Consider the following 26,428-nt stretch of genomic DNA (forward strand, 5'->3'; position numbering starts at 1 on the left):
ATTTGTAATTATAGTGGGATTTACTTGTTGCTTTAAGCCTGGTGCCGGAGGTCAGAGCTGGAATCATCTGATGGTTTGGGTTGGAAGGGACCTTAAAGCTCATCCAGTGCCACCACACTGCCCTGGGCAGGGACACCTCCCACCAGACCAGGTTGCTCCAAGTCCCCTCCAACCTGGCCTTGAACCCCTCCAGGGATGGGGCGATTGAAAAGTTTTCAGATTTTTTTTCCTCTTGTCGTTTTGGGCAGGAAAGCTTCTTCCTGCTCCAGTCCAGCATCTTGCAAACTGGTTCATTTCTTACGAAGAGAGAGGTTGTGCCTGCTGGAAAAATAAACATACTGGGAGGGGATTCTTTAGTGAAAAATCTTAATTAAACTGGCAAAAAGAAGTGTTTGTTCATTCTGCAGAGAGGAAGAAAAATAAATAGCCTTTCTTGGGGCTGGGTCAGTGCTGCAGAGGTAACCATGGCAGCCCGGGAGAGCTGCGACGGAGGGGGTGGAACGCGATGGATGGCAAAGGCCTTTTAACCAGAGCTGCACAGTTTAATGGAGACACAACGTAAAGGTATTTGGTTTCACTCTCTTTCTTCCAGAAAAGAAAAAAAAAAAAAAAATTATCCCCTTGGCCACCCCGTGACACTCCTTGTGCCATGGCCATCCCCGTCACCACGTGTAACACGGGAGCCCCACATCCCGTCCTGCGCTTCCCCGGCCTCTCCCTGCAGCCCCCCCTAATTAAACACCAGTAACGATGTTTGCAGATGGGCCGCTCTTGGGGGGGGGGGGGGGGGGCGGGGCTGCACCTTGGCCCCCAGCAAGTGCTGAGTTCTCAGGGCATTTCCCAGCCAGGGCCCCGTCGCTGGGCCACAGGAGAATGGGGAGAAAAGGTTAAAAAAGAAAAAAAATCAGCTCTCTGCACTTGGCTGGCTTTTATAGAACAGATAGTCCTGGGTGGAGAGAAATATATTGTGTTTGCTTTCTATTAATGTCAGCCTTAATAGAAACAACTGGACCAAGTCATTTAATTCCAGGCTGATGCCACCCCCCGCCACGTGCCCAGGCGCGGTCACTGTCCCTGGGGATCAGCTGGCCCCGATGCCACCTGATGGGTGTCCTGAGCCACACCAGGGCCACCTCCCTGGGGACCCCCGACGTAAAAGTGTCTGGGTTGGAAGGGAATGCCTGCAAGAAGAGCATCCGAAAGGCTCTAAAACCAGGGCGGCAGGAATTTGTGGGACACCTCACTTGTTTTTTCACTCTTAAAGGGAATGGGATTTAAAAAAAAAACCCAAACCTGTTGGGTTGCTGCCGTGGTGTCACTCCAGGACTCGCTGCATCCCCAGGGCAGAGCTGGGCGCTCACAAGGACGCTGGTGCTTGCTCAAGGCTTGGCTTTGCGGTTGGTTTTTTTTTTTAACTCCATTAAATTACTTAGTGGGTTAAAACGAACGGTGACAATTATCCTTCCCTTGCAGGCACAACACTGAGCACAGCACAGACCTTTAATTAATTGCCTGGCTAATAACTGTTCGTTTCCCTCTGACTGCTCTTAATATTTACTATTTTGAGCCTCTGGGTGACAGCCCGCTGCCCTCGCTGGGTGGCCGCAGGTGTTCCGCAGCCCTGAGAACGGCCTGTTCCGCTTCCCCGGCGCCGCCTTCGCCTCTGCAGCCGCTCGCTCCCACCCGGGGCAGAACCCGGCTTCGCCCGGGGGTGTGAAGGCAAGACCAGGGCTCCTCCTGCCCCCAGCAACGGGCTGGAACTGGGGGCAGCCCCGGAGTGGTCGGGCAGTCGGAGTGGATCAGCCTTGTAGGTCCCTTCCAACTGAAATTCAATTAAATTCTTTTTTCTTTTCTTTTCTTTTCTTTTCTTTTCTTTTCTTTTCTTTTCTTTTCTTTTCTTTTCTTTTCTTTTCTTTTCTTTTCTTTTTTCTTTTCTTTTCTTTTCTTTTCTTTTCTTTTCTTTTCTTTTCTTTTCTTTTTTCTTTTCTTTTCTTTTCTTTTCTTTTCTTTTCTCTTTCCTTTCCTTTTTTCTTTTCTTCTCTCCACTCCTGTCTTCTCTTCATTTTATTTTTTCTTGTTTCTTCTCTCTTCTCTTCTCTTCTCTTCTCTTCTCTTCTCTTCTCTCTCCTCTTCTTTCACTTTATTTTATTATTTTATTTTATTTTATTTTATTTTATTTTTTTCTTGTTTCTTCTCTTCTGTCTTCTTTCATTTTAATTTTATTTTTTCTTGTTTCTTTTCTTTTCTCTTTTCTCTTTTCTTTCTTTTCTTTTCCTTTTCTTTTCTTTTTTCTTTTCTTTTCTTTTCTTTTCTTTTCTTTTCTTTTCTTTTCTTTTCTTTTCTTTTCTCTTTTCTTTTCTTTTCTTTTCTTTTCTCTTTTCTTTTCTTTTCTTTTCTTTTCTTTTTTCTTTTCTTTTCTTTTCTTTTCTTCTTTTCCTTTTTGTTCTGCTTCTTCCCTTCCCTTCCCTTCCCTTCCCTTCCCTTCCCTTCCCTTCCCTTCCCTTCCCTTCCCTTCCCTTCCCTTCCCTTCCCTTCCCCTTTCCATTCTGCTTCCCCTTCCCTTTTCCCTTTCCCCTTTCTTTTTTTTCCCTTTTCTGTTCTTTTTGTATTGTTGGTCTGCTCTGCTCTAGTCTCGGTCTATTCTGTTCTATTCTGTTCCAGCTTCACATTTCCACTGTGGCCGAGTGCCACCTCCCCGGGGCTAAAAGCAGGACCCCGGGCACCAGGAGGGTGACAGTGACCCCTCTCAGTGCGTGGGGCACCCACAGACCCGCAGCAGCCCCTTTGCTCTCCAGCCCACTCACAGCTCTGGAGTAACTTCTGAAAAAAACACTGAGGATAAAAATCCTATTTTTCTTCCTAAAGCCTTTCACGGTCCGTCGCGGGCGGCATAAATCCTGCTGAGCCCACACATCGCTCAGCACAGGCCCCGCAACGCACCCTGAAGAATTAGACAGCTGTAGGGATTTACAGTCCCCACCGCGCCAGCTCCCGCTTCCCGGCCGGTCCTGCTCCCCACGATGCCACACGCGCCCCAATTTAAGCCTTTTTTTCTTTGTTTTTAAACAGAAAAGTGATGCTGGGGTACCCAGGCTGCCCCGTCCTGTGGGTGGAAGAGCGGCCGCCTGATTAACCTGGGACTGATGGACCCAACGTCACCCCCGCTTCGTGCTGCTGCTGGTGCCACAGCGGTGATTTTCTGCATTTCCAGCTTGGAAAAAAAAAAAAAAAACCCAAAAGCCAGCAATTTCCCTCTTCCTGCCTGTCTCAGCGTGGCCGGGGCAGAAGGCAGGGCCGTGGGAGGGTGCGAGTGTCCTTTACCCGGGCTCGTGCAGGAGCTGGTGGCTTTGGTGCTGCTGACGAACGGACACGCAGGGGACACTGTCAGTGAAATCGCTTTTTATCAAGGAAATGTATCAACTGAAAGGGAAAATTTGGGGCACTTCTATAGTGTAAAGGTGTGGAGTGTAAAGCACACACACACCCCACCCCGCCGCCACAGGAAGGGAATGAATTTGGGGGGGGATTTATCCCCTCCTCTCCTCAGTGTCTGCTCCCCCACCCCAAGGTACAAGCCTTCATCTGGGGGAGCTGTGGCTCCTCTCACCAAGGTCACATCACTTACAGCTGTAAAAAATGACTTGCTTTAACAGCTTTTTATCTGTTGCTTAAGAGCTGGAGGAGCCTCAGGAGCGAATCGGCTGGAGGGGAGCCGGTGCCCGAGGTGCTGCTGGGCTTCCCGGGGAGCCAGAGCCCCCAAACTGCGTCCCACCACTGAGCCTTAGAGCGAGGTTCTCTGTGCCCGTAGCAACGTCCCTGCCTTCCAGCAATATTTTGGGGAGAGACCCCAGGAATTTGGGAGGCAGGTCCTGGGCAGAGCCCCCACTTCCTCCCTTCTGGGTTCAAAATAATTCGGGGTTTCCCCCCAAACTATCCTGGAAATAAAGCCAAGCACGAACCCTCCCCCTGGGGAAAGCCTTTACCCCAAGGCAGGAGGCAAAATAAAGGGCACGTTTCCTGGGCAGGTGACACGGAGGTGACCAAGTGACCAGAGAGGAAGCTGCTCAGGAGGAAAGGTGAAAAAAAGGCAGCAGAAAGGAAGGGAGAGGAAATCCAGCAACGTGCAGGGGATCCGGTGGGATTTCCAGCCCCGTGGGGAGGGGGATGCCCGTGGCACAGCCAGCTCCGGCCCCTCTGCTCCTCCCCGAGGGTGGGGGAAACCTGGTGAGAAATCACACCACGGGAGGATGCAGAAATCAAAGGGTTTCCAGCCTCCCCCTGAGCTGGCTGGATGTCCCTGATGCCACCACCGTGTCACCGCAGCAGCTGGGATGTGGTGTCCCCTGAAGCTACACGGGGGTCTGAACCCCCCTGGGACTTGGCTGGATGTCCCCTGATGCCACCACCGTGTCACCGCGGCAGCTGGATGTGGTGTCCCTTGAAGGTACACGGGGGTCTGAACCCCCCTGGGGCTGGACCAGGGGCTCTCTTGGCCCCACCATGAGCTCACTGTGGGACACAATGGGGTTTAGCACCAGACGCTGCCGTTCCTGGGGGGTTTCCACCGTTCTGGACCAGTCACCTGCCCCTTCCTTGAAGGGAAAACACAAACGCTGGGGAGAGGCTTGTTTTGGGGGTGTCCCCTGGGCCACGGAGCTGCAGCCACGAGCCCCATCCCGGCCCCAGCCCCTGGCGAAGCAGGCACGGAGACGCTCTCAAGTTAAACTCTCCATTTATTGGATCCTTTTACAAAAAAAACTCAACATTGTGCTCGTGTTGAAGGAGTGTTTCTTTTCTCTCATATTTTTTGTCTGTTTTGTTTTTTTTTTAATTATTTTTTTTTTTAACCCTGGTGCTCACGGAGCAGTCAGCACAACCACGGCACGGGGGGGGGGGAGGGGGGGGCGGGGGCTGTGCTGTGTGACACCAGCGGGGTACGGGGGGGGTGTCCGTGTCACCGCAGACGATGCTATTTACAGCGAAGGTGGAGAATGAACCTCGCTCCGCACCCGGCACCCGCAGCCCCCGCTCCTGGGGGAAGCAGCAGAAACACTGGAAAGGGGAAAAGGCTTTTCCCTCGGGAAAAGGTGCAGCCGCCGAGGGACCTTCCCGGCTCCTTGGTTTGGGATATGGATCGTACAACCTAACCTGAGCTTCGGAGTTAACGCGGGACACCCCCAAAAATCACAGGAGAGCGACGGGTAGCGAGGGAGGATGTTGGGGACGGTGGCAGAGGCTGGAATGCTCTCTGGAAACCCGATGGTGGAGGGAAGCCCGAGGACAGCTCAGCCCCTGGGATGTCTCAGGAGCAGAAAGCTGAATCCCAAATCTGTAACTCCAGAGGGGTTCTGGTGTCTATTTGGGAAGATTTGGGAAAGGGCCACAGCAGGGGAGGACGGGGAAGGACAGCACCAGCCTTGCGGGTGGGGAGGGAGACGCTCTCGCTGGCATTTAGCTTCCTTACGGCACCCTGTCCCCCCCCCCCGAGCAGCTGCCATCAGCGACTCGCGGCACCCGTTTACCCCCTCACCCCCAAATCCTCCGCCGTCGGGGCGTCTCAGCAAGGAGGAAACCATCCCACCACCTGCGGGACCATCCATCCCGTCACGCAGCCTCGCCCCTGACTATCGCAACAGCAGGGACCCTCCAAAAATCCAACGCTTTGGGCAAGAGATGAGGGTGTCCGCAGCCTGGGAGGAAGAACAATCCGCATTTCCCCCCCCCCGATCTCCGCATCTCCACTGGCTTCCAACGGAACCGCACCAACGGATAGAACCCCCCCGACCCTGGGCTTGTCCCCAGCTCCGACTCCAGCCAAGAACGAGACGCGGCAAACCCCGACCCCCCCCCCGGGAGCAAACGCTTCACGTCACCTCCCCCTTCCCCGAGCTCCCCCTACTACAGTCTCTCGCCAGAATAACAGAATTTCCCTTAAGATTTTTGAATATAAGTTGCCGGGAAGGGTGTCTCTCTGTTCGGATAAAGTGCGATCCACCGCTGCCGGCTCCCGTCCCGACTCCCGTTTGACTCCTGCCCCGCGGGCCGAGGGCTGGGAAAGGCAGAGCTGCCTCCAGCCTCGGCTGACACCAGGGACCTGGCGCTGTACGTGAGCGACCGCGTCGCTGCTAACGAGCCACCTACTAACGAGGGGAGAATTCAAGCCGGCGGCAGAGGCGTGTCGGGCCCCTTGGGGATGCTGAAGCTGGCGCAGCTGCTGCCGAGTGACACGTTTCCACTCCAAGAGGGGCAGAAAACATCCTTCCAGGTGTTCCGGGGCCTCACGGGAGTCTCCGATCACGGTTTTCAGGAGCCTGAGCCTTCACACGCTCCGATTTGAGCACCTGACGTTAAAACAATAAGAGAGCGGAAAGGAAAAAAGAAAACATACGGAGAGGAAAAGGTTCCCTGCTCCGTATTTCTGCGGTCTTACTGCTGGTGAAGGCACGAGCCGTCGGCTCTGCTGGGGACGGGCTGCCCCTTCCTTTCCCCTTGTCACCCAAGTGTCGGTGACCCCCAGCCACGGGGCTGGCGTGAAAAGCGGCTGGAAGGCGGCCGGAGAGGCCACCGACCACCCAAAACCGCGGTGCAGGCTGCGAGGAGCGGGGCGCAGCTGGGGCCGACCTTATGAGTGAGCCCAGGAGCCGCCGATGGAACCGTCCCTGCTCCTCTTCTGGGACACAGCGGAGACGGGACCCGGTGGTAACATCCTTCTGCCGCAGGGCGCCGGGACGCTCAGCTGCACGACTGAGGAGATTGAGGCGAATCACACAAGTTCAACTTCCCATCTACGAGCTTCTCCAGGCTGTCCCTAACCATCTGGGACGCGCCGAGGGAGGCCATCACACAGGAGAGGGCAACCTGTGGCCTTCCCTGCTGTCACGGGGCTGGGACTGAAGCAGAAGGGAGCGGCGAGCTCAGCACGGAGGTCGGGCGACCACAGGATGTGACAGTGTTTCGCTTCGGTGGGAGAGAAACCAGCTCCAAAATCAGTCCCACAAACACAATCCCGGTGGTGTTTCCCAGTTCCCGCCAAGGAAAAGCTCTTGGTGGGAACAACCTTGGGACGCAGCCCAAAGCCAGGGCAGGAGCGCGGATGGGACGGGGGTTTAAGGCAGTTTTGCTGAGGCCCACGGGCAAACCCAAGGTGGGCACGTTTGGCTCGGGGACAAGGGACGAGGGAGAGCGGGGACCGCGGCCCTCGGAGCAGCCCCGGCTCCGGCACACGTGGGGCTGGGGCTTGGCTTCGGACAGATGAAAGGTCGGTGTCTTCTCCTTCCTCCTCTCTGCAAAATGCGAAGCGAGCTCGAGAGGAGGCCCCGATACCCCGACTCCCATCGCTCCGGCACCGAAAGCTGAAGTGCTGCCGGCTCCCCCAGCAGGGACCAGGCACCGCCAAGGGCTGGCTCCCGGCAGGTCAACTCCGTGCCTGGAAAAGAGCTTTACGTGATCAGCGAAGGCTCACGTAGCCGATCTCAGGGTCCTACCAGAGCAGATCTCCACGGCCAGTGAACGAAGCCCTGAAAGGCAGGAGGAAAAGTCCCAAAGTGCTTGTGAAAAGGCCAGGCCGGAGCCGGAGACTCTCCACAGCCGCCCTGGGGGCTGCAGCGGCTGTAGGAAAGCGCTGGCCGAGGCAGCCGCTCCAACGCAGGAGCCCGGGGCATCGCCGGCCCCTGCCGCGCTGCCGATGGATCACTCCCAAGCCCCAAACACGCTCCCTGTCTTCAGAGGTGTCACAGCGCCCGCGGTGTGCCCCAGGGGTGGAAAAGGACACCGAGAACGAGACCGCAGCAGCCGAACTCCCCCGTGGCCGCGGCACGGGACCCAGCACAGCGCTGGGAGCCGGGGAAGGACCCTCCAGGGCCAACCTCTTCCCTGCTCAGCCCTCTCCGAGGGCAGGGCTCAGGGCCGTGAGAGGAGCCCAGCAAAGAGGTCACCACCTGACGACACCTGAAAGTCCTCAGTAGTAGCCACAGGGCAAGACGAGCCAGGACGTGGTGTGCGGGAGGGGAGGAGGAGGAGGGCTGCCCCGCGGGAGAAAGGATGGGGACAACAGTGGTGATCGGAGCTGCCCCGGGAATAATGGGAATAACCTGCTGGGAATAACCTCTCTGTGGTCGAACACCTCCACCTTGGCCTCGCTACAGTCCCCCCCCGGGTGGGCAAAGAGGTCCACAGGGGAAAAGGGGATGGGGGGGGGGAAGAAAAGGAGGGGAAAAAAAAAAAAAAGCCTCACGCGGCAAATCTAAAACACTTTCATTTTAAATAACAATAATTATAATTAAAAAGAATGGTTGCCCTTGGCCAGGGAAGGGGCAGAGCCACTAGCCAACGCGCCATTCTTCAGTGTACGATCCTAGGGAGTGTCTTTAGAGAAGCCGTGAGGTCCTGTTCCCCGTCGCCGTGGGGAGAGCGGGAAGGGAGGGGGAAACGTGCCCGTCCCAGTCCAGGACATCCCTTCTGCTCCGCGGGAGGGGTGGCCGGAGTCAATAGCGAAAGGCATTTTGGACTCGCAGCCCTGCCAAAAAGCCAAACCCTCTGCCCTCACCCGCCTCCGGCCGCGGTCGGGAGAGCCCGGGATGCCCGGCTGCGCCCGCTTCTAGATGAACTTGAAGCATTTTGTCTTGTCGTGGGGCAGGCGGGTCTTGAAAAGGACCGAGTCCACGCGGAACTGGGTGTACAGGAGGGGCATGTACCCGTACACCTTGACGAAGAAGTTGATGCACTTGTGTCGCTCGTGGAAGTGAGAGTCGTCGTGCGAAAGGGCCTGGGGACACCCGGGGCAGCGGAAAGTCCAGCGGGAGGTCACCTGAGAAGAGAGGGACAAAGATGGTTGCTGTCACACCACCCGCATCAGCCCGGCCCCGGGGGGGGGGACACCCTGCCTGCACCCAAGGTACTTGGTTTGACATCCTGGGTGACATGTCACAGTTATTCTCCCCAACTGCTGGGTGTCCCCTAGAGGGTGCTCAGGCAAGGAAGGACATGGTCCGCACCAGCTCTGTCAGAGCAGACTTAGAGGGGGACACTACTGTGACACCCCCATTAGGGATGATCTACTAAAGCCTAGTTACTGTTTTGTGATTTAAGGTGTGAGAAGCTGTTTCGAGGAGAAAAAAGACTTGAGAAAGGAACTCCTTTCCTTTCACCGGCTACAGACAGAATCACAGAATGGTTTGGGTGGGAAGGGACCTTGAAGATCATCTCGTTCCAACCCCCTGCCCTGGGCAGGGACACCTCCCACCAGACCAAGTTGCTCCAAGCCCCCTCCAACCTGGCCTTGAACCCCTCCAGGGATGGGGCAGCCACAGCTTCTCTGGGCAACTGGGCCAGGGTCTCACCACCCTCACAGCAAAGAAGTTCTTCCCCACATCTCATCTCCATCTCCCCTCTTTCAGTGTCAAACCCTTCCCCCTCCTCCTAGGGCTCCCCCTCCCTCATCAAGAGTCCCTCCCCAGCTTTCCTGGAGCCCCTTGAGGGACTGGAAGGGGCTCCAAGGTCTCCCCAGATCCTTCTCTTCTCCAGGCTGAACCCCCCCAACTCTCTCAGCCTGTCCTCCCAGCAGAGGGGCTCCAGCCCTCCCAGCATCTCCGTGGCCTCCTCTGGCCCCGCTCCAACAGGTCCATGTCTCTCCTGTGCTGAGGCCCCAGAGCTGGAGGCAGCACTGGGGGGGGTCTCCCCAGAGCGGAGGGGGAGAATCTCCTCTCTCGACCTGTCACAGATGCTACAGAAGAGTTAGCAATTTGGGAGGCCTCTTGTTTTAGGCACCCAGGGGAAGATCTTTGCAGGGGGCTCCAGTTTTCAGGAGGTGCTGAGGGGCCACCCGTTGATTAAAGAGCCTCCTTGCCCATCCTGAATCAGACATCCCATTGCAGTGCCCTTTGGTTTTAGTCTGATTCTCATCTCAGCTGCGCCAAACCTACAACCTCCTCTTCAGAGTAGCTCCAGATGGGAAGAAAACCACACAGAAAAACACCCCCATCATATTTATGGCCAAGACCCATCTCCAAGGCAGCTGGCCTGCCACGGTGAGACATATGCAGGGCTGGAAAGAGCCGTTTGCCAGCAGCGATAAAGAGCAGAACGATCTGCATCCAAAATCCAGGCTCAAAATCCTGCCATTCATTTGTTATCACTGGGCAGGGAAACTTCAGCGGGGCTGCAGTGTTTGCATCAACAACCCCCGGGCACAGATGAGCCTGAATGTCTCTGGAAAGCTACACAAAATCAGCAAGGAAATCATTCCTACTCATGCTGTATGGTAGGGAAAGAGAGAAAAATGGTCCTTTAGGGATCAGCTGCTCGGAAGCGCCTTTGCTGACCCAGGAAACCCTCCGGTTTGAGCTGCAGCGTAAGTCAAACCCACATTGACCAATTCCCTGTTCCTCCAGAAACACAAAGTCCAGCATGAGTTCCTGCCTGTGGCTTTACCTTTATGGGAGGTTTTCTCGTCAGGTGAGAGACGAGGAAGTTCATGGCGATGTCCTCGCAGTTGATGTATTCATCCACCATGTCCCGGATGGCTTGCGGCATCACGTAGGAGTACAGGTAGGCGTAATACTGGAAAGGATAAAAAGGAGCAATGTTGCTCAAGGAGGTCCCAAGCAGAGAGCTCAAGGGAGCCAGCGGAGAGACTCCCCGTAACAGAGCTAATCCTGCACCCAGGAGATCTGCTGTAGCCACAGCAGCAGCGAATCTACCCTGAGTCCAAAGCCACCACCCTGACTGAGTCCTGAGGCTCCCGCAGCCTCAGAAACTGAGAAATGGTGGTTTCAGCTGCAGAAACCCATGACTTCCTCATAAACTGCCCGTTGCAGCACGTGGAGTCTGTGAGATTCAAGATGCTGCAGTAAAAACGCAGGGCAGGCGATCCCATGGCCCTCCTCGCCCTCGCCGTGACCGAGAGCATCACTGAAACGTAAGGAGACCGTTCACTGGGACACAGACCAGCTGCTGGCCGTGTTTCAGTTTGGAGGAAGCAAGGGAAAGGGGTTGGTGAGGTCCAAAACCTGTTCTTCAAAAAAAACCAACTCAACCCCACAAACACAGACTCTGGTTGATCCGAGAAGGAAGGGAAAGCTCAGGGCTTTGTGGTCACATCTCACCTTATGGAAGAAGGCAGCACCAGTGAGCACCATCGAGAGCTCGCACGAGTAGTTGGAGTTGTAGAGCCAGGACTGGTGGGGGATGTCCCACGCGTGGTAGCGCCCCGGGAAGCCAACGATGCGATCCCTCGCCTCTCTCCAGACCCTGCAAACACAAAACTTTGCAGTGAGACACAGACCTGGGGAGCCCGGCCGGAGACGAGCCTGGCTCTGGCTGAGAACCACACACAGGACTATGTATGTCCTCGACACCAACGGAGCAGCTCCCAAGGGGGGCTGCAAGTGGTGGAGATGCCTACAGATAAAAGAGTCGGGCAACTTCTCATCCAAAGAATGGCCAACAGACATTGTAGTTTGGGAAAAAAAAAGATAAACATGGTTAAAAAGTGCAATTACCTTGCTTTAAAGTCCATTTAATTTTTTTAAAATAAAAATACAGAAAATTCCAACATGCAAAAGACATCTTTTTTACGTAGACTGTTGAGACTGTTGCCCACCTCCACAGCCCCGAGGCTCTGCTGTCGGCAGGAGGGACGCGCCGGTTGTCACAGCCACCCGAGTGACATGTGAACAAGGTCTCTCCCCGAGATAACTCTGGTTTCTTTCCTCTCCAAGTGCTGAACGCAGAAATTTTGGCCTTAACGGACAGGCAGAATTTATTGACCTTCTCTCATTAAAGGTTAAAAGCTGTTAGACGTGAACTGACACATCCCTCGGCCATAGGCTGGGAGCACAGACCAACGCTCCTTGGTCCAAAGCTGAGTTTCTCACCTTGGTCCTCTCCTAGAGACACGTTCGAGCTGCTTATCCACAGGGCAAGTGCTCCTCACTCATAAATTAGGCATTTCCCAACTCGTAAGGGCTGTTCTGGAGGTTTCAAAGAAAACTCACAAAAAAGCCCAGTGGCCCAGAACTGGTTTCTGAATTACACAGAGAATGGAAAACTTAAGACCTGAGGGGGAAAGGCGGAGAAAGAGGCAGTGAAAGGCAGCGAGATGGGAAACTCTTCCGTTTGCCACCAGCTTCCCACAGCCCACGCAGGGACATCCCTACACGACACGTACGCCAGCGCTGCTTCTCTCCTGTTCCCCTCTACAAAATGTCCAGAGAAACCAGAGCTGGTGGAGGAACCCAGCGTCTCTTGGCCTCTTCCCCCAAATCCCTGGGACTTCCCATCTCCCAGAAGCTCAGCTTCCTCCGCCATAAAGTCAAGACAACATCAAGCTCCCTTCAGGGAAGCTGCTGAGATGCTGAAGACCCTGGTGTCTCCAGTCAGAAGATCCTGAGTGCCAAATTGCCAGCTTCCCATCCCAAACCAGCTTCCCGGGCTCTGTCCATACGGGAAAACCCTCTGGGGCTGTAAGCGCATCCTTCGCCCTTAACAGGCGCTCGCAGTCGAGCCGTAGGGAATTAGATCCTGAGGTTGGCGGGTGAGAGCGTGGGCTTGCTTAAATATTCTGCTCCCATCTGAAGCTCACTCTCCTCGAGAGAAATCCCACAGGACAGCTGCAGCACTGCCAGGAATAGTTAAGAAAAACGTCAAGTGCTTAATGCCTAGCTCGGGAAATAAATCCAGCTTCCACGGCCAGGGGTGCTGGCTTCCTTCGGATCGTCCGATCCCACCTCCCTAACGGCTGGTGTCCAAGCTGCATCTCCAAACCCAGCGTCCCAGGCGAGAGCCTGTTGGACAAGGAAGGATTTTCCTTTCTTCACAGGCACAAAATATGGCAGAAAGTGGCCTTTTTGGTTTTTTTTTCCCCCTCGTGGATGCGAGTTCCCGGTTCCTCCCACAGCCCCCACTCCCGCGCGGAGCTACAGAAGCTGCAGGGCCATCGCTGACGAGACCGAGCTCCCGAGAACCCTGCGCTTTCATTACACTTCCTGACACAGCCAGGAGCAAAAACGCGTTTATCGTTATATCCTCTACTCGAATTAATGAAACTCCGCTATAACCTGGTAACGAAAACCGAGTAATTAACAGCGCCAGCAGCTTTCCTGGCACCGTCCTCCCGGCAGGCAAGTGTTGGCTGCGGTTTCTGTCAATCCAGTGGGATTGTTTTGAAAAGCCAAAACGAGTCGAAACTACTCGTCCCCTTTCACTTCTCCCACATCTCACTTTCCTACGAACGTGACGCTTTCTCCTTCCCAGCTTAGCCCCAAAAATAAGGGTATCTCCAGAGAATCCTTTTGGGAGCGCTCCTCAGAAAGGTTTGCTCAGGGATACTCGCCTCCAGCTCACCCCTGAGCAGCAAATGCAGCAAGAAGAGGTTTTTGGGCCCAATAATTACAGCCCGAAGCAAAGCTTCAACAAACCCCAGTTGTTAGGGGCAGAGGTTCACTCGGTCGCCAAGACAGCGACTCGTCCCCGGCTGAAGGCGTTAGCACAGGGAGCCTTTGTGGGAACAAGGTGCTTGTAAACAGGGAAATGAGTGAAAATAATACGCAGCCCCTAGAATTTTCATTTGAGGCTCTCTGGGGCTAACGGGGAAAGCCTCAGACAGGCGCTGGGGATGAGCGAAGGAAAACGGAGACGAAAGAGGGGGGAGAAAATGGCCAAGTTCAGATAAAGAGCCTGAAACGGGGCAGGGAAGGGAAGCCAGGAGTCCTGACGCCCGCTCCTCTGCTTTTATCACTTTATTTAACACCTCGTTTCTCATCCCTCGGTTAGAGCTTGTTGGGTTTCCAGGCATTTTGTGCCTTTTAATCTTCCTCCCAAACATGAGCCGACACGTTTCGGTGAGAGCAGAGAGCTGGTCCCCGTCTCCCGCCCCCCCGCCAGCTGCCGGGGGCTCTCGGATTCGCAATGGCAGCCCCCGCTCCTGGCCCAGCAGCTTGACGAGCCGCAGCCAAACGAGCTCCAGCTCTCTCTCCTCGTGCCACTCTCACTCCCCAGCACCTCTTTGGCAGCCGGCGAGGTTTTCTGCAGGAGCAGCCTGCAAAAACCCCCACGGCAGGAGCCCACGTAACCACTTTCTCCCTTGGCCCCAAAATCGGGCAGCTTTTTGCCAGGGCAAAGTCAAGGGGGAACGTAGATGCTGGAGCAGAAGGGAGGTGGGGATGAGAGCAACCAGCACCAGCCTTTTCTGTGTAACATCTGTCTTTTCCATGCTCTGCAGTAAAAAAAAAAGCCGAAAGAGCTGTCACATCCCAATGTCACAACGAGCAAAGGGGACGGCAGCATCACACGAGCATCACAATCCTGCCGCGGCTGCGAACGTCCTGGTCTTGCCAATGGCACCCGAAATCCAGCCTCTTGGATTTGTTGCCTTCCACCTTAGGAAGCCACGCACCCCCAAAACCATTAAGGGAACGTTACCAGCACAGCAAAAGCTGAAGAGTCAAGGTTAGGAAGCGTGAGAATCGGGGTTGCCTGGACAACCTGAAATCAGCCCACCTGCCTGCACTCATTAAACAGCTCATTAGCATGTATTACTCCCCCAAGAAAATGAGTTGGAAAGCCATGGGAAGGGACGTGCTAGTCCTAATTCTGGCCCCAGCTTTAGCCACGAGGCTGCGCTGCACCTGAGCAGACTCCGGACACGGAAAACATCAGTTTGGGTCCAAAGGCTACGTGCGTGGAGGCTACTCACCGGAACCCAAACATGATCTCGTCGTGGCGAAGGTGAGCATCGTCATCGATGGACAGAATGGCCTCCGTCTCGATCTCATCCCACGGCAGGAACCGGTTGTTCAGGCTGTTTTTCTCTGTGCGGACAACCTAAGAGATGAACACACGGTAGTTATAGCGGCTGAAGGTGCACAGAGAAGAGATTTAGGGGCTGCTCGCTCCAGCGGCGGCGGTCCAGCATTTCGGCACCGCTTCATAGCCCCTGCGATGGGGAAATACTTCCTAAGGAAAAACCATCGGCTCCCATCAGTGCCAGCTCCAGCTTCCAGCCCCTCTGCCTCTTGCAGGGCTGCCAAAGCTGAGCCTGTGCCCCAGGACGCCAGGTAGGAGCTGTAAGGGCTGTGCTTGTCTGATCTGAACTGCATTGTTTCTGCAGCTACCCATAATTTCTGCCCTGGACACAATTCATTTGCGATCCCTCCCTCCCTCCAAACTCTTCCAACGCCCCCACTCTACAATTTCCCTTATCCCTAGCCATACATGTGTGAAATCAGACTGAATTTCTCCCTCTTCGTGACTGCCCCTTCCACACTGGACTCTTTCTCTCCCTCGCTCTTAGACTTTTCGCCTGCCCTGGCTGATCTACACTCCATTCATCCCGGGCTTCCCATCCCGCTCAATCCCTCCAGTCGTTTCTCTGGCTCTCCTCTGAACGATCCCTCTTGATTTAAAAAATAAAGTCCAGCCTGGTGAAAAGAATAAGGCGCCACGGCAATAAAACTCCATTAAATAAGATTACATTTGATCACATAAAAAAAGCCCACACTGAAACCATTAAGAGCGGAAAATATTTGTACGGGGGATCTGCACGACAGCTGGTATGATTAAACCCCCGTGCAAAGCCAGCGTCAGTGCTTTCATCTGTCAATAGCTGCTGGGGAGGGGGGGAAACGGAACATTCGACAAGAATGCGTTAAAATATTTCACCGAAGATCCATCAAAAGCACGAGCAATTTATTGGAGGGAGGTGAACAAATGACGCAGCTCTAAGCGGCGGCGGCGCAGGGTCCAGAGCCGAGCCGGCAGCGATCCCACCCCAGGAGGGCTGCCACGCAATTAGTGCCCCAGGAGAAGGCAAAAGCAGGGACAGACAACGCCAGCGCAGGAATTTCTTCCCCCTTTTCCCTCCCGAGGTGGAGAAGCACGACAAAAATCAGCACGGCGTTTCTATTTACTTTCAGAGTCAGCGTGAGGCAGCAGATGCTCCCGGTGATACCTTCTCTCTCTGGGAACCGGTGGAAAAAGAGAGATTGCAGGAACACAGTGGGAATGGGTGATGAGGTGGGAACTGGGAGAGGAGGCAACTGGTAACACGGGAATAAAAAAAAAAATAGGAAGTTTGGAACAATACTGGCCCTAAGGTGCTGGCCCAAGAGGCCAAGGAAGACCTGGACACAAGGAGGCCACCTCCACAGAAGCATCACCAAAGCCAACAGGCTGTGGGCATCCTCTGGATGCGCCAACCAGGGAAGGAGAGGAGCCAAGAGTGGTCCCTGAATTGACAACAAGGAGAATTTAAATCTTCTCCTACATCGCCACGGCTGTATCTGTGACTGGCTTTAGCAAACCCAAGTGCTCTTGCAGCTGCACCAGGAGAAGCAGAAGGTTTGCTGGCTCAGAAAGAGGGGACATGGCTCCAGATGGGGCAGCTGGGCCCTGCTCAGAGATGCTTTTTGGACTGGAAGAGCACTTTGGCAAACTGGTACAATGACAAAACCAAGAACATCGCAGAGGGCAGCAAAGCAGACCTTGGTGGGGGCTGCTGAAAGCCTCCAGTGGGACATGGGCATCTCATCTTTTTAATGAAGAGCCATTACCCCGATTTCCAACCCTTTTCTAATTAATCATCCAGTGCATTTACAGGATCTGATTTTATTACGTGAGTGGTTAAAAGCCTTAGGAAATTTTCTGCAACCCACCCTGTACACCAGCTCTCAACTTCAGGGTCGGCAGCAACTGCAAAAACCACTGGAGAGCAGCTTCCATGGTTTCTCACACAGGCAAGGGCCCCTCCAGTCAATTCCAGCCTGGACCAGTTGGGAACTGGTCATTACTCTCTCCAGCTCAACAATGATACAAGATGGGCTTCTGAAAGCAGCACTGTCTAGGACAAGAGGAAATGGCCTCAAGTTGTGCCAGGGGAGGTTTAGGATGGATATTAGGAAAAATTTCTACACCGAAAGCGTTGTCAAGCCTTGGAAGAGGCTGCCCAGGGCAGTGGTGGAGTCGCCACCCCTGGAGGGATTTAAAAGCCGGGCAGACGTGGAGCTGAGGGACATGGGTCAGTGGTGGCTTTGTCAGAGTTGGGTTGACGGTTGGACTCCATGATCTGAAAGGTCCCTTCCAACCTGGACAATTCTATGATTCTCCTGATGGAGTTTCGTGACCACCAATTTTTTCCTCCCGTTGCAGATCCCACCTTCTAGGAATTTTGCAACCTTATTAAACCCAGCAGTGATAGATAACGTAGCCTTCTGCTAATGAGCACATGCCACGCTGCGTGGGGCTCTTCCGATGGTATTTCCTCCTAAAGGCTGATCTCAGCGAAGTCTGTGGGTGTCTTACTCATTAGGATTAGCAGAAGTTGGACCGAGTCCACAGTAAATTGATATGCTTTCCAGGCAAGGTCCTGCCTTGCCAGTTGAAGGTGGATGGATGGAAAAATTCCAGCTCTTCAAGGAGCTAAGTCAAGGAGACCCCCTGGGAAACGGTCCTCAGGGACAAGGGAGCAGAACGGACCTGGCAGAGCTTTAAGGATGCTTTCCATAGAGCACAAGAGCTCTCGATCCACAGGTGTAAGAAATCGGAAAAGGAAGGCAAGAGACCAGCATGGCTGAGTCGGGACCTGCTGGTCAAACTAAAGGGCAAGAAGGAACTGTAGAGGCCATGGAAGCAGTGACAGGTACCTGGGAAGAGTATAGGGATGTTGCTCGGTTGTGTAGGGTTGTGATCAGGAAAGCCAAGGCATGGCTGGAGCTGAACTTGGCAAGGGATGCAAAGAAGGGCTTCTTACAGGTGTGTTGGCCAGAAAAGGAAGGCCAAAGAAAGCATAGCCCCCTGATGAGCAAGACTGGCAAACTGGTAACAATGGACAAGGAGAAGGCTGAGGGACTCAACAACTTCTTCGCCTCAGTCTTCACTGGCAACCTCTCTCCCCTCTCCTCTCGAGCGGATGGACCACAAGGCTGGGACTGGAGGAGCAAAGTCCCTCCCACAGTAGGAGAAGATCAGGTTCATGACCACCCGAGGAACCTGAACATGCGAAGTCTATGGGACCTGATGAGATGCACCCCAGAGTCCTGAGGGAACTGGCTGATGGAGCTGCCAACCCACTCTCCAACAAGCACATTTCAGGTTACTCCATCACGTCTGGAGCTTTGCAGGTCTGGAAGTGCCAGTGTTCAGCTTTTGCATTTCACAGAAAATAGGTGTCCTCCTGCCTTTCATCTGGGAGTATTTAAGATTTAGGCAGCCTGTAAATCGATAGATCCCAAGGAAAAAGCCTAGCAAATTTATTGATTGACTTGTTTTCCCGTAACTTGCTGAACAACAACATGATGCAACTACTGTCAATGGAGAAAGTGAAGCGGATCCTGCCTGAAATTGGGGACCAGATTCAGGTAGAGAGGGTAGAGAGGTTGAGGGTAGAAAGATCAGTGCACCGGCATTAAACTCTTCCCTAGGGAGAAGGATGCTACAAAGGAGCCGGATGCCTCCAAGCCTTGATAAGGACATTCAGTTCATCACATCAACTCTGGCAAAAGTTAGAAGCAACCGAAAGCTATTGCCTTTGATGGCTTGTTTTCAAAGAAACTATCCCTATTTACAGCACTTTTAGGATGCAGCTAATTGTTATCAGACAACTATTTGCAAATCTTTTTTTGCAAGGCTTTTGTAAATCCCTGCGCTTTCCTGGGCGACTACACCGAGGAAGCACGCGGGGGGACCCGCGGGCAGCGATCCGCGATGGGAACGATGGGGCTGAGATTCAAAACCTTCCTCGCATCTCTCTGTCCCCCCCGAGAGGGTTCAAGCCTGGTGCCTCCCCAGGCAAGACCAGGTTTTTTGATCTCGAGACCAGGTTTTGATCTCTCGCATCCCGAGCTGCGGAACCGAGGGCATCGCCTTATTAGACAGAAAACCTAACTCTTGAGAAAGATAAAAGGCAATTTTCGGGAAACTTTTCTGCTTTAATACAAGCAACTAATCTGGTAAAAACAGGTTAGGGGGAATGGGAAAAGTGTTTGATTCGGGGACTTGAAAAATTTCTATCTCTTCCTGAAGAGATTTTACATTTCCATAGGCCTCTAAACCCACCAGATTTTTCAGGCATGAAATGGCCATTATGGGCACAAACGTACTCAGAAGCTTATTAGCTGGGTGAAAAAAGAAGGGTTATTATACCAGCAAAGTATAAAAAATGTCCAATCCTCTCCCTCACATGGCATTAAATGAGATTTAGCAATTTTTCATGACTTCATCACACACTACAGCCGAATGACACCTTATTGCGCCATGTCCTCAGCCACAGGTATCTCAAAGCACTCTTCCAGCAATAACTAATTAATCTTCCTCCACCGCATGCGAGGCTGGGTGGAGAACACCAGCAGACACTATGGTGACCACATCTACACACACAGGCAAGAGGAGCATTACATTGCCAAATTCAGGGACTTAAAGGCCAGAGAAGGTCATCTTGAACACCTTGTGGGACCTCCTTACATGGTGGACCAGGGGACCTAATGCAGCCACCCTTCCTCTAGTAGACCCTCATCACACGGCACCATAAACCAGCTGTGAAACAACTCAGACAAAAGAGAAAACTTCATGGCACCAGTTGAACCCTAAACACTTTCTGGATAACCAACAGCAGATGGCTGGTGGGGCTGACAGCAGTAAATTAAGCCAAAAGGGACTTTGAAGTCACCTACATTAACCTTCTCCATGAGCCAGGTCACAGGGACCTCATCATATCTCAGACCCGAGCTGTGGCCAGCAGAAGCATCTCTGCTGGAAAGGCACCCTGTCTCCATTTGAAGGCATCAAGAGTGGCAGAATCCACCTTTCCTCCGAGATGTTCACTCTGAAACATTAACAACTCGTTCTTCGTTGTGAATTATCTGCCTTTGGCTCCCAGCTGCTCTCCTCGGTGGGCTCCTTCCACCCCAGAAAAGTACACAGGTACCATAACCAAACCCTCTCTCGGTTCTTTTTCAAACAGATTGAGGTCTCAATATCTCACCCACAGTTGTTTCTCCTGCCCTTCCATCATTTTAATGACCGATTTCACCACAATCTTGTTTCTCAACAGTCTCGAGCCAAGAGCTCTGTGAAAACCCAACAAAAGATGTTCCCTCAGCAAAGCTGAAGCGCTGCGCTCTGGCAGAACAGAGAGTCAGCAGTTACCCTTACCCAAGGAGATTAAAAGAGCGAGGAGGACACAACACCAGCCAGTGAGCTACGAGAAAGACCCAGACGCATTTACCAAAAAGCCATCTTCCCTTACAGCAAACGTTGAGGCTCCAAACACTGAGGAGAGCATCAGTGGCAGGACCTGCACGCAAACCCCAGCCCCTCCAGACATAAAACTATCCCAGACTGCGTATTTCTGGCTTATTTTGCTTATTTTGGGCTTTTCCTTGGGAATATATATTTTTTAAACACTTTGCCATCAGCTAAATGGCCCCAGGCTCAAAATCATGAACCTCCTGAACAGTTTGCAAACCCATTTGAGACAAACTGCAAGCCCTAAAATGCCTCCGAGCAGCCGACACACCACATTAGAAGATTCTGCTCCTTTCGGCAAACCAATTCAAGGTGATGCAGTTCCACAATGTGGGGTTTGGTTTTTTTTGACTCAAGGAGCACAAAACCCCACAACTCGACGCAAGCCCATTTGCTCCTGGTGCTGTTCATAGCTATGTTGGCCAAATGGATCTTAAAAATGTTAGACAGAACTAAACCAGAGCATAAATCTAGAGTTTGCCCAGCAGTAATGCCCCTAACCAATACTTTATAGTACGTTTTCATACATAAATACAAAAATGCAGTAAAATCAATATCTTCCAGCAGTCTCCTTGCTGGAGAGCCTTTACGCTTAAGCTTTAAATTAAGTGTCACACACAATTTGATGGTGAAAACATGAAGAACGTCTATGCCCTTGGAGAAGTTTTGACAGCTCAACTTTAGTGAACTGGATTGATTTCTGGGCAAAGAGCAAACTCTGCAAGAAACAGGGAACGTCACTGCTCACATCAGGTCTTTATGAGGGAAAAAAAAGCCAGAAGGAAGCCCTTAGGAGAGCTGGATAACTCGGGGAGATGAAGAACAAGTTCTCAGGAAAACGATCTGTTTCCATCAGTCCCAAATACATGCCAATTCAACCCAAATGGGCTGGGGAAAAATAGCACTGGGGATGAGGATACCGCAAACGTCCTTTTCACCGTGCAGCTGAGAATTATGGCACTGAAGACACAGGAGCCAAATGCATCTGCCTCCTCCGCCCGAAGAGCTGACCTCCATCTACACTTGGAAGGAAAAAGCCGAGAGGTGCTGCCAGCGCGGTCCTCCGGGGAGGATGTGGATTTACAACGCTGTCAATCCCTTTTCTTGGCACTGACTCCGAATGTTTTAGTAATAAGATTCTGGGAGCAACCTGGCCAGAGGCTCCAGGGTTGTGCCATTTCGCTTGCTGCTGTCCCAAGGACTGACCTGCTGGACCAGAGCGAAGCCCTCTGCAAAGCACTGATGGAGACAGCACTGACTTCAAGGGTGGGATCAGGCCAGGTCCTCATCTGGGGTAAAGCTCCCAACGAAGACCCTGCTGTTCTACTCCACGTGGAGGAGCAGGTAGGAGTTCAGACCCTCTCCATGAAGAAAAGTGATGATGCATCTCCCAAATCATGGGTGACCAGTCTGACCACTTGGACCTGGCTCCAGAGGTGCCACCGCCGTTGTCCCCACCCATCAAAGGCGGCAGGATTTGCACATCTGGGAGCTGGGTGGGATGAAGATCATCGAAGAATCGTTAATATCCTAGGCAATTCTAGGATTCTATGGCAATCTTCATCCCACCCATATCCACATCCTTGTTTCAAGTTGAGCAGGCTGCTTCCCATCCACCTTGATGACCGCTTTTTCTTCCTACAGAAAGTATGTGGAAGCCAAGATTTCGGCAGCTCTCCCATGTGTCTGCAGCCTCGCAGACCACGCTAACCTCATAAGGAATGCAATTAAAAAATCAGCCAAACCAGGCTTAATAAAAGTTCAGGAGGGCTCTGTTAGCAGCCTTCGGGAGATGGCAAACTCCAGCAGAGGGGAACCATGAGCAGGTACCAAGTATCCCTGAAACTATTCTTTAATCAAGCATTTATTTTCAACTCCTAGTTTGGACAAATTCAGAAATCCTCTGATTAAGAAAGTTGCCCAGATCAGCCCTTAAGACCCACAGACTCCCAGCTACACCAGGGTCCCGTCCCTTGGTGCATCAGACCTGGACAGGCTGGAGAGGTGGGCCCAGATGAAGCTCATGAGGTTCAACAAAAGCAAGTGCAGGATTCTGCACCTGGGAAGAAACAATCCTCAGTATAAATACAGCCTGGGGGATGAGGTATTAGAAAGCAGCCCTGAGGAAAGGGACTTGGGGGTGTTGATGGACGAGAAGCTGGACATGAGCAGGCGATGTGCTCTCGCAGCCCAGAAGGCCAATCACATCCTGGGCTGCATCAAAAGAAGTGTTGCCAGCAGATCCAGAGAGGTGATTCTGCCACTTTACTCTAGTGAGACCTCACCTGGAGCACTGTGTGCAGGTCTGGAGCCCTCAATATAGAAAGGACATGGACCTGATGGAGCGGGTCCAGAGGAGGGCCACCAAAATGATCAGGGGGCTGGAGCACCTCTCCTATGAGGACAGGCTGAGGGAGCTGGGGTTGTTCAGCCTGGAGAAAAGGAGGCTCCGGGGAGACCTCATAGCGGCCTTCCAGTACCTGAGGGGGGCCTACAGGAAGGCTGGGGAGGGTCTGTTTACAAAGGCCTGCAGTGACAGGACGAGGGGCAATGGCTTTAAGCTGGAGAAGGGGAGATTTAGATTGGATATTAGGAATAAGTTCTTTACCGTGAGGGTGGTGGAACACTGGAACAGGTTGCCCAGGGAGGTGGTTGAGGCCCCTTCCCTTGAGATATTCAAGGTGAAGCTCGACGAGGCCCTGGGCAACCTGGTCTAGTTGGGGGTGTCCCTGCTGACTGCGGGGAGGTCGGACTAGATGACCTTTGGAGGTCCCTTCCGGCCTGGACCAATCTATGAATCTATGAATCTATGAATCAGCATGGAAGTGCTGAGACTATTTACAAGACTCCTTAGGAGGAGAGACGTGTGTGCAGATTCACGCACGCATAAGCAGGATAAATCACATCTTTTCTTTTAACCACGGCTGACTGCACTCCCTGCTCCCTCTGCAGCCGAGGTGTTAGATCAGGCTGGCACTTGCTCCCTTGCAAACACAACCAGAGATGCGGATGGGGAAGATGACAAGTCCGCCTGGTCCCACGGAACGGCAGCATCCTTGAAGCTGTGTATTGTTTCGGGAGGGCAGCTGTCAGAAGAGGTTTGCACTGACCAGCTGGAAATCAAGCAACAGGTCTGGGATGTCAGACAGGGCTCTGGCAGACCGTAAACATCCCCGGCTACGGCAGGGATTCTGGGATCAGGAGAGGTTCCGGATGGAAATTACACACCTGAGGTTCGGTCTCTTAAAGCTCCGTGTTATCTTCTTCCCGTTCAACATGTCAGGGAGCTGAAAAGAGAAAAGAAGCGGGTCCCGAGGCACGTGCACGTTGGCTGCACGACGAGAAGCCAAGCTCTGCGCCATCACTACAGATGCCACCAAAAAAATCCCTTCCTTCCCAGTCAGATGCTGTTCGTGTGAACCACGTGGGTCTGACCAAGACCACAGCCTTTTTTTTTTTCCTCGATTTTCTCAGCCTTTTACCACTACCCGCTCCTGGGCACGCTGAGACGCTCCACAAAAGCTGGCAACATCACCGTGGCTCTCAGCCCAGACCTCGAATCTATTTGACTGCCCTTACCAAGGACAACCACGGCGGTGCTTACTGAAGACTATCAATTGCCTCCTGGAACTGCAGCATCAAACTCGGCAGCCCCAGGCTCCTGCCCTGCCCTGCCCAGGCAGAACAGCTTCCTCCTGCCAACCTCCTCTCCCACCATGAGAAAATCCTCCCGATTTGCAGAGGACAGAAATTCATCCAGTTCCTACTGGCCGGCGTCCTGCTTTCCAAAGCCAAAACCACACTGAAAAGCACAGACCCAAGCCTTGAGCTCAGCCAGCAATTCTTCATTTAATGAGAAATTAAAAAATCCAGCCTCACCCGCTACAACGCGATGCTCCTCCCGGCACACAGCCAGGCTGCCGGGGCTGCGCGGGCAGGGAGAGGATGGGATGGTAGCGTGGCCCTTCCACCATAACCAAGCCCCCAGGATGATGTCCTTCCTCCCCACAATCCAGGCCCAGACCCGAAAACTCAAGGAAACGAGTCCAGCACGACATGGGACTACAGGGCGTTCCTGACAATTCCCGACGAGCTGCAAATCCGGGGGAAACTGCAGCCCTGCACTTTGACACACGCATAAATGCGGTGTTAAAGCTCCGGCCAGAGAGGCCGCCAGCGCTCTGAGCAGATGGGCATTTTGTAAAGAAATGGATGTTCTTTCGGTTGTGAGCGTTTATGGCAATGTATGTTTAAAAACTTGGGATGCAAAGGCAAAACCATGGATGCAGAAAGCAGCTGTTTCAGAACCTCCCGAGATACTGATAAACGGGCACAGATGTGACCACAGCTCCTGAATAAGCCCCGTTACCCCAGCCAAAGCCATTCTGGAGAGAGATCACAGAATGGTTTGGGTTGGAACGGACCTTAAAGATCATCTTATTCCAACCCCCTGCCATGGGCAGGGACACCTCCCACTAGATCCAGGCTGCTCGGAACCACCTGCAGCCATAAAGGCTCCTCTCCTGACTGGTCTCTCCCCAGCAAACAGTCTTGAAGAGCCTGGCTGGCTCCCAGTTCCACTCTGGCTGGTCTGGATGAGACCCAGGCCATGCGGCACTTGGTTCCTGATGGTGCTGCACCAGCATCTCCTGCGGCTGGGCAAGGTGGAGAGCAGGCAGAAGAAAGAAGACGGTACTCCTCCTCCAGTGCTCATTCCCAAACCTCTTCCACATCAGTTCTCACCTACCCCGAACACATTCTCTGGCATCTGCTCTCTTGCTTGATTTGATGGCACTTACACCAAAAAGTATCAGTCATTTATTTGAATGTCCACCCAAAACCAGCTCTTCAGAAACGCTCTTGGCAGGATGTTTCTTCAGTCATCTATCGCCTGATGAGACGTCCCTGGTTTTTACAGGGGCTTCCCCTGGCAGTTCTTCACCTTCTTGTTTTCCCTTTAATCTTTGCTTCTAGAGATGGATTGGAGAGTTACCGTTATCCCCTTTCTCGTGTATTAATTATTCTGCTGCTCCTTCCCCAGTGCTTCCTCTTCACCTCGGAACAGCTCCTTTACGCCCTCAACCAGCCCAGCAAGACTCCAAGCATCTGTGCCTTGCTACCTCCAATTTAAGGCATTTTCAAAATTTGAATGAAAAGGATTTACAGACTATTTTAAGACTTATCTCCAGAGGTATGGAAAGAGTTTCACTGGAAGGGTATTTAGCTGCAAAGCTACCCAAAGGCAGCGCATGCTGCATATAAATTGGCAAAACAGATGCATTTTTAAAATACGAGTAATTAAATAATGCAACATAAAACCAAGAATAAATTATCCCCCACTGAGAACAAAACCACACAGGAAGATACTAGTGGAAATCAGTTTCTTAAATTGATACCGTGTCCGTGCACGTAATATGTGCAAACACTTGGTCTCCCTTTAAGCTACTCGACTGCTATCAGTGGGTTGCTCATCTCTGAGATGAGAAAACAGCTTGCGATACAAATAAAATGGATTATTTATTCATTTTCATAGGGGTGCAGCTGTCGCGTCTTTCTAGAGAAGATAAAGGAGAAGAATGCTTATTTTAACATTAAAGGGATCTAGATTTTCACTTATTTTTATTCTCTCTGTGTGTTGCTGTTAGTGGCTGTGCAATTAAAGGGGCCCGTTGAGTTGGTTGTCCAATTGGATTTATTTTACAATTATTTGTAATTATTTGGCTCCGAAGCACATCCCTGGGAGAACACGCTGCCACTTGCAGCTGAGGTTTTCCAATACCTCGTTTCCCACTGCTTCGTCTCCCTCCTTTCCCAACTTTGCAGAACTCTGCTCTGTGCTTCCCACCAAAGCTCACAGGGAAAAACCGCTGAGGGTGAGGGGACAGAAGAGCTCACGACCCAACTTCCATTAGCGGGGCTGGGATCACGAGCCAGATTTACCAACCACTCTTTGCTGTGAAACGAGAGAAAGTCGTTTGGGGAAGGAAGATCTCGCGCTCAGGGTTTCGATACCGATAACCCCAATTTTGGGTTTGGCGGGGTTGGTTTTTTGCAATGATATTAGCAATATCGAAAGGCATGACGTTCTGACAGATGTTGTGGTTCTTCTTATCGAAGTTTTCTCCAGCTGCAGCTGGATGAATGTCACAGAACTGCTTTCACCTGGCAAACCCTGTCTTGGTATCCAATGCCT

General features: G+C 52.7%; 1 protein-coding gene across 1 annotated transcript in view; it reads right to left on the bottom strand.

Moving 5' to 3' along the window:
- Window positions 1-8,237: 8,237 nt before the first annotated feature.
- The window catches only part of EXTL3 (exostosin like glycosyltransferase 3), a 36,115-nt gene continuing 17,924 nt past the window's right edge, over window positions 8,238-26,428 (bottom strand). Inside the window, exons 2-5 of the mRNA XM_074153723.1 lie at window positions 14,693-14,820; window positions 11,103-11,247; window positions 10,429-10,557; window positions 8,238-8,806 (exon numbers count right to left, since the gene is read on the bottom strand). Of these exons, the coding sequence (XP_074009824.1) occupies window positions 8,597-8,806; window positions 10,429-10,557; window positions 11,103-11,247; window positions 14,693-14,820 (612 nt within the window). The 3' untranslated portion in view covers window positions 8,238-8,596. The remainder of the gene's footprint in view (window positions 8,807-10,428; window positions 10,558-11,102; window positions 11,248-14,692; window positions 14,821-26,428) is intronic.

The sequence above is a fragment of the Numenius arquata genome, chromosome 9, assembly GCF_964106895.1.
Source record: "Numenius arquata chromosome 9, bNumArq3.hap1.1, whole genome shotgun sequence".
NCBI lineage: Eukaryota > Metazoa > Chordata > Aves > Charadriiformes > Scolopacidae > Numenius > Numenius arquata.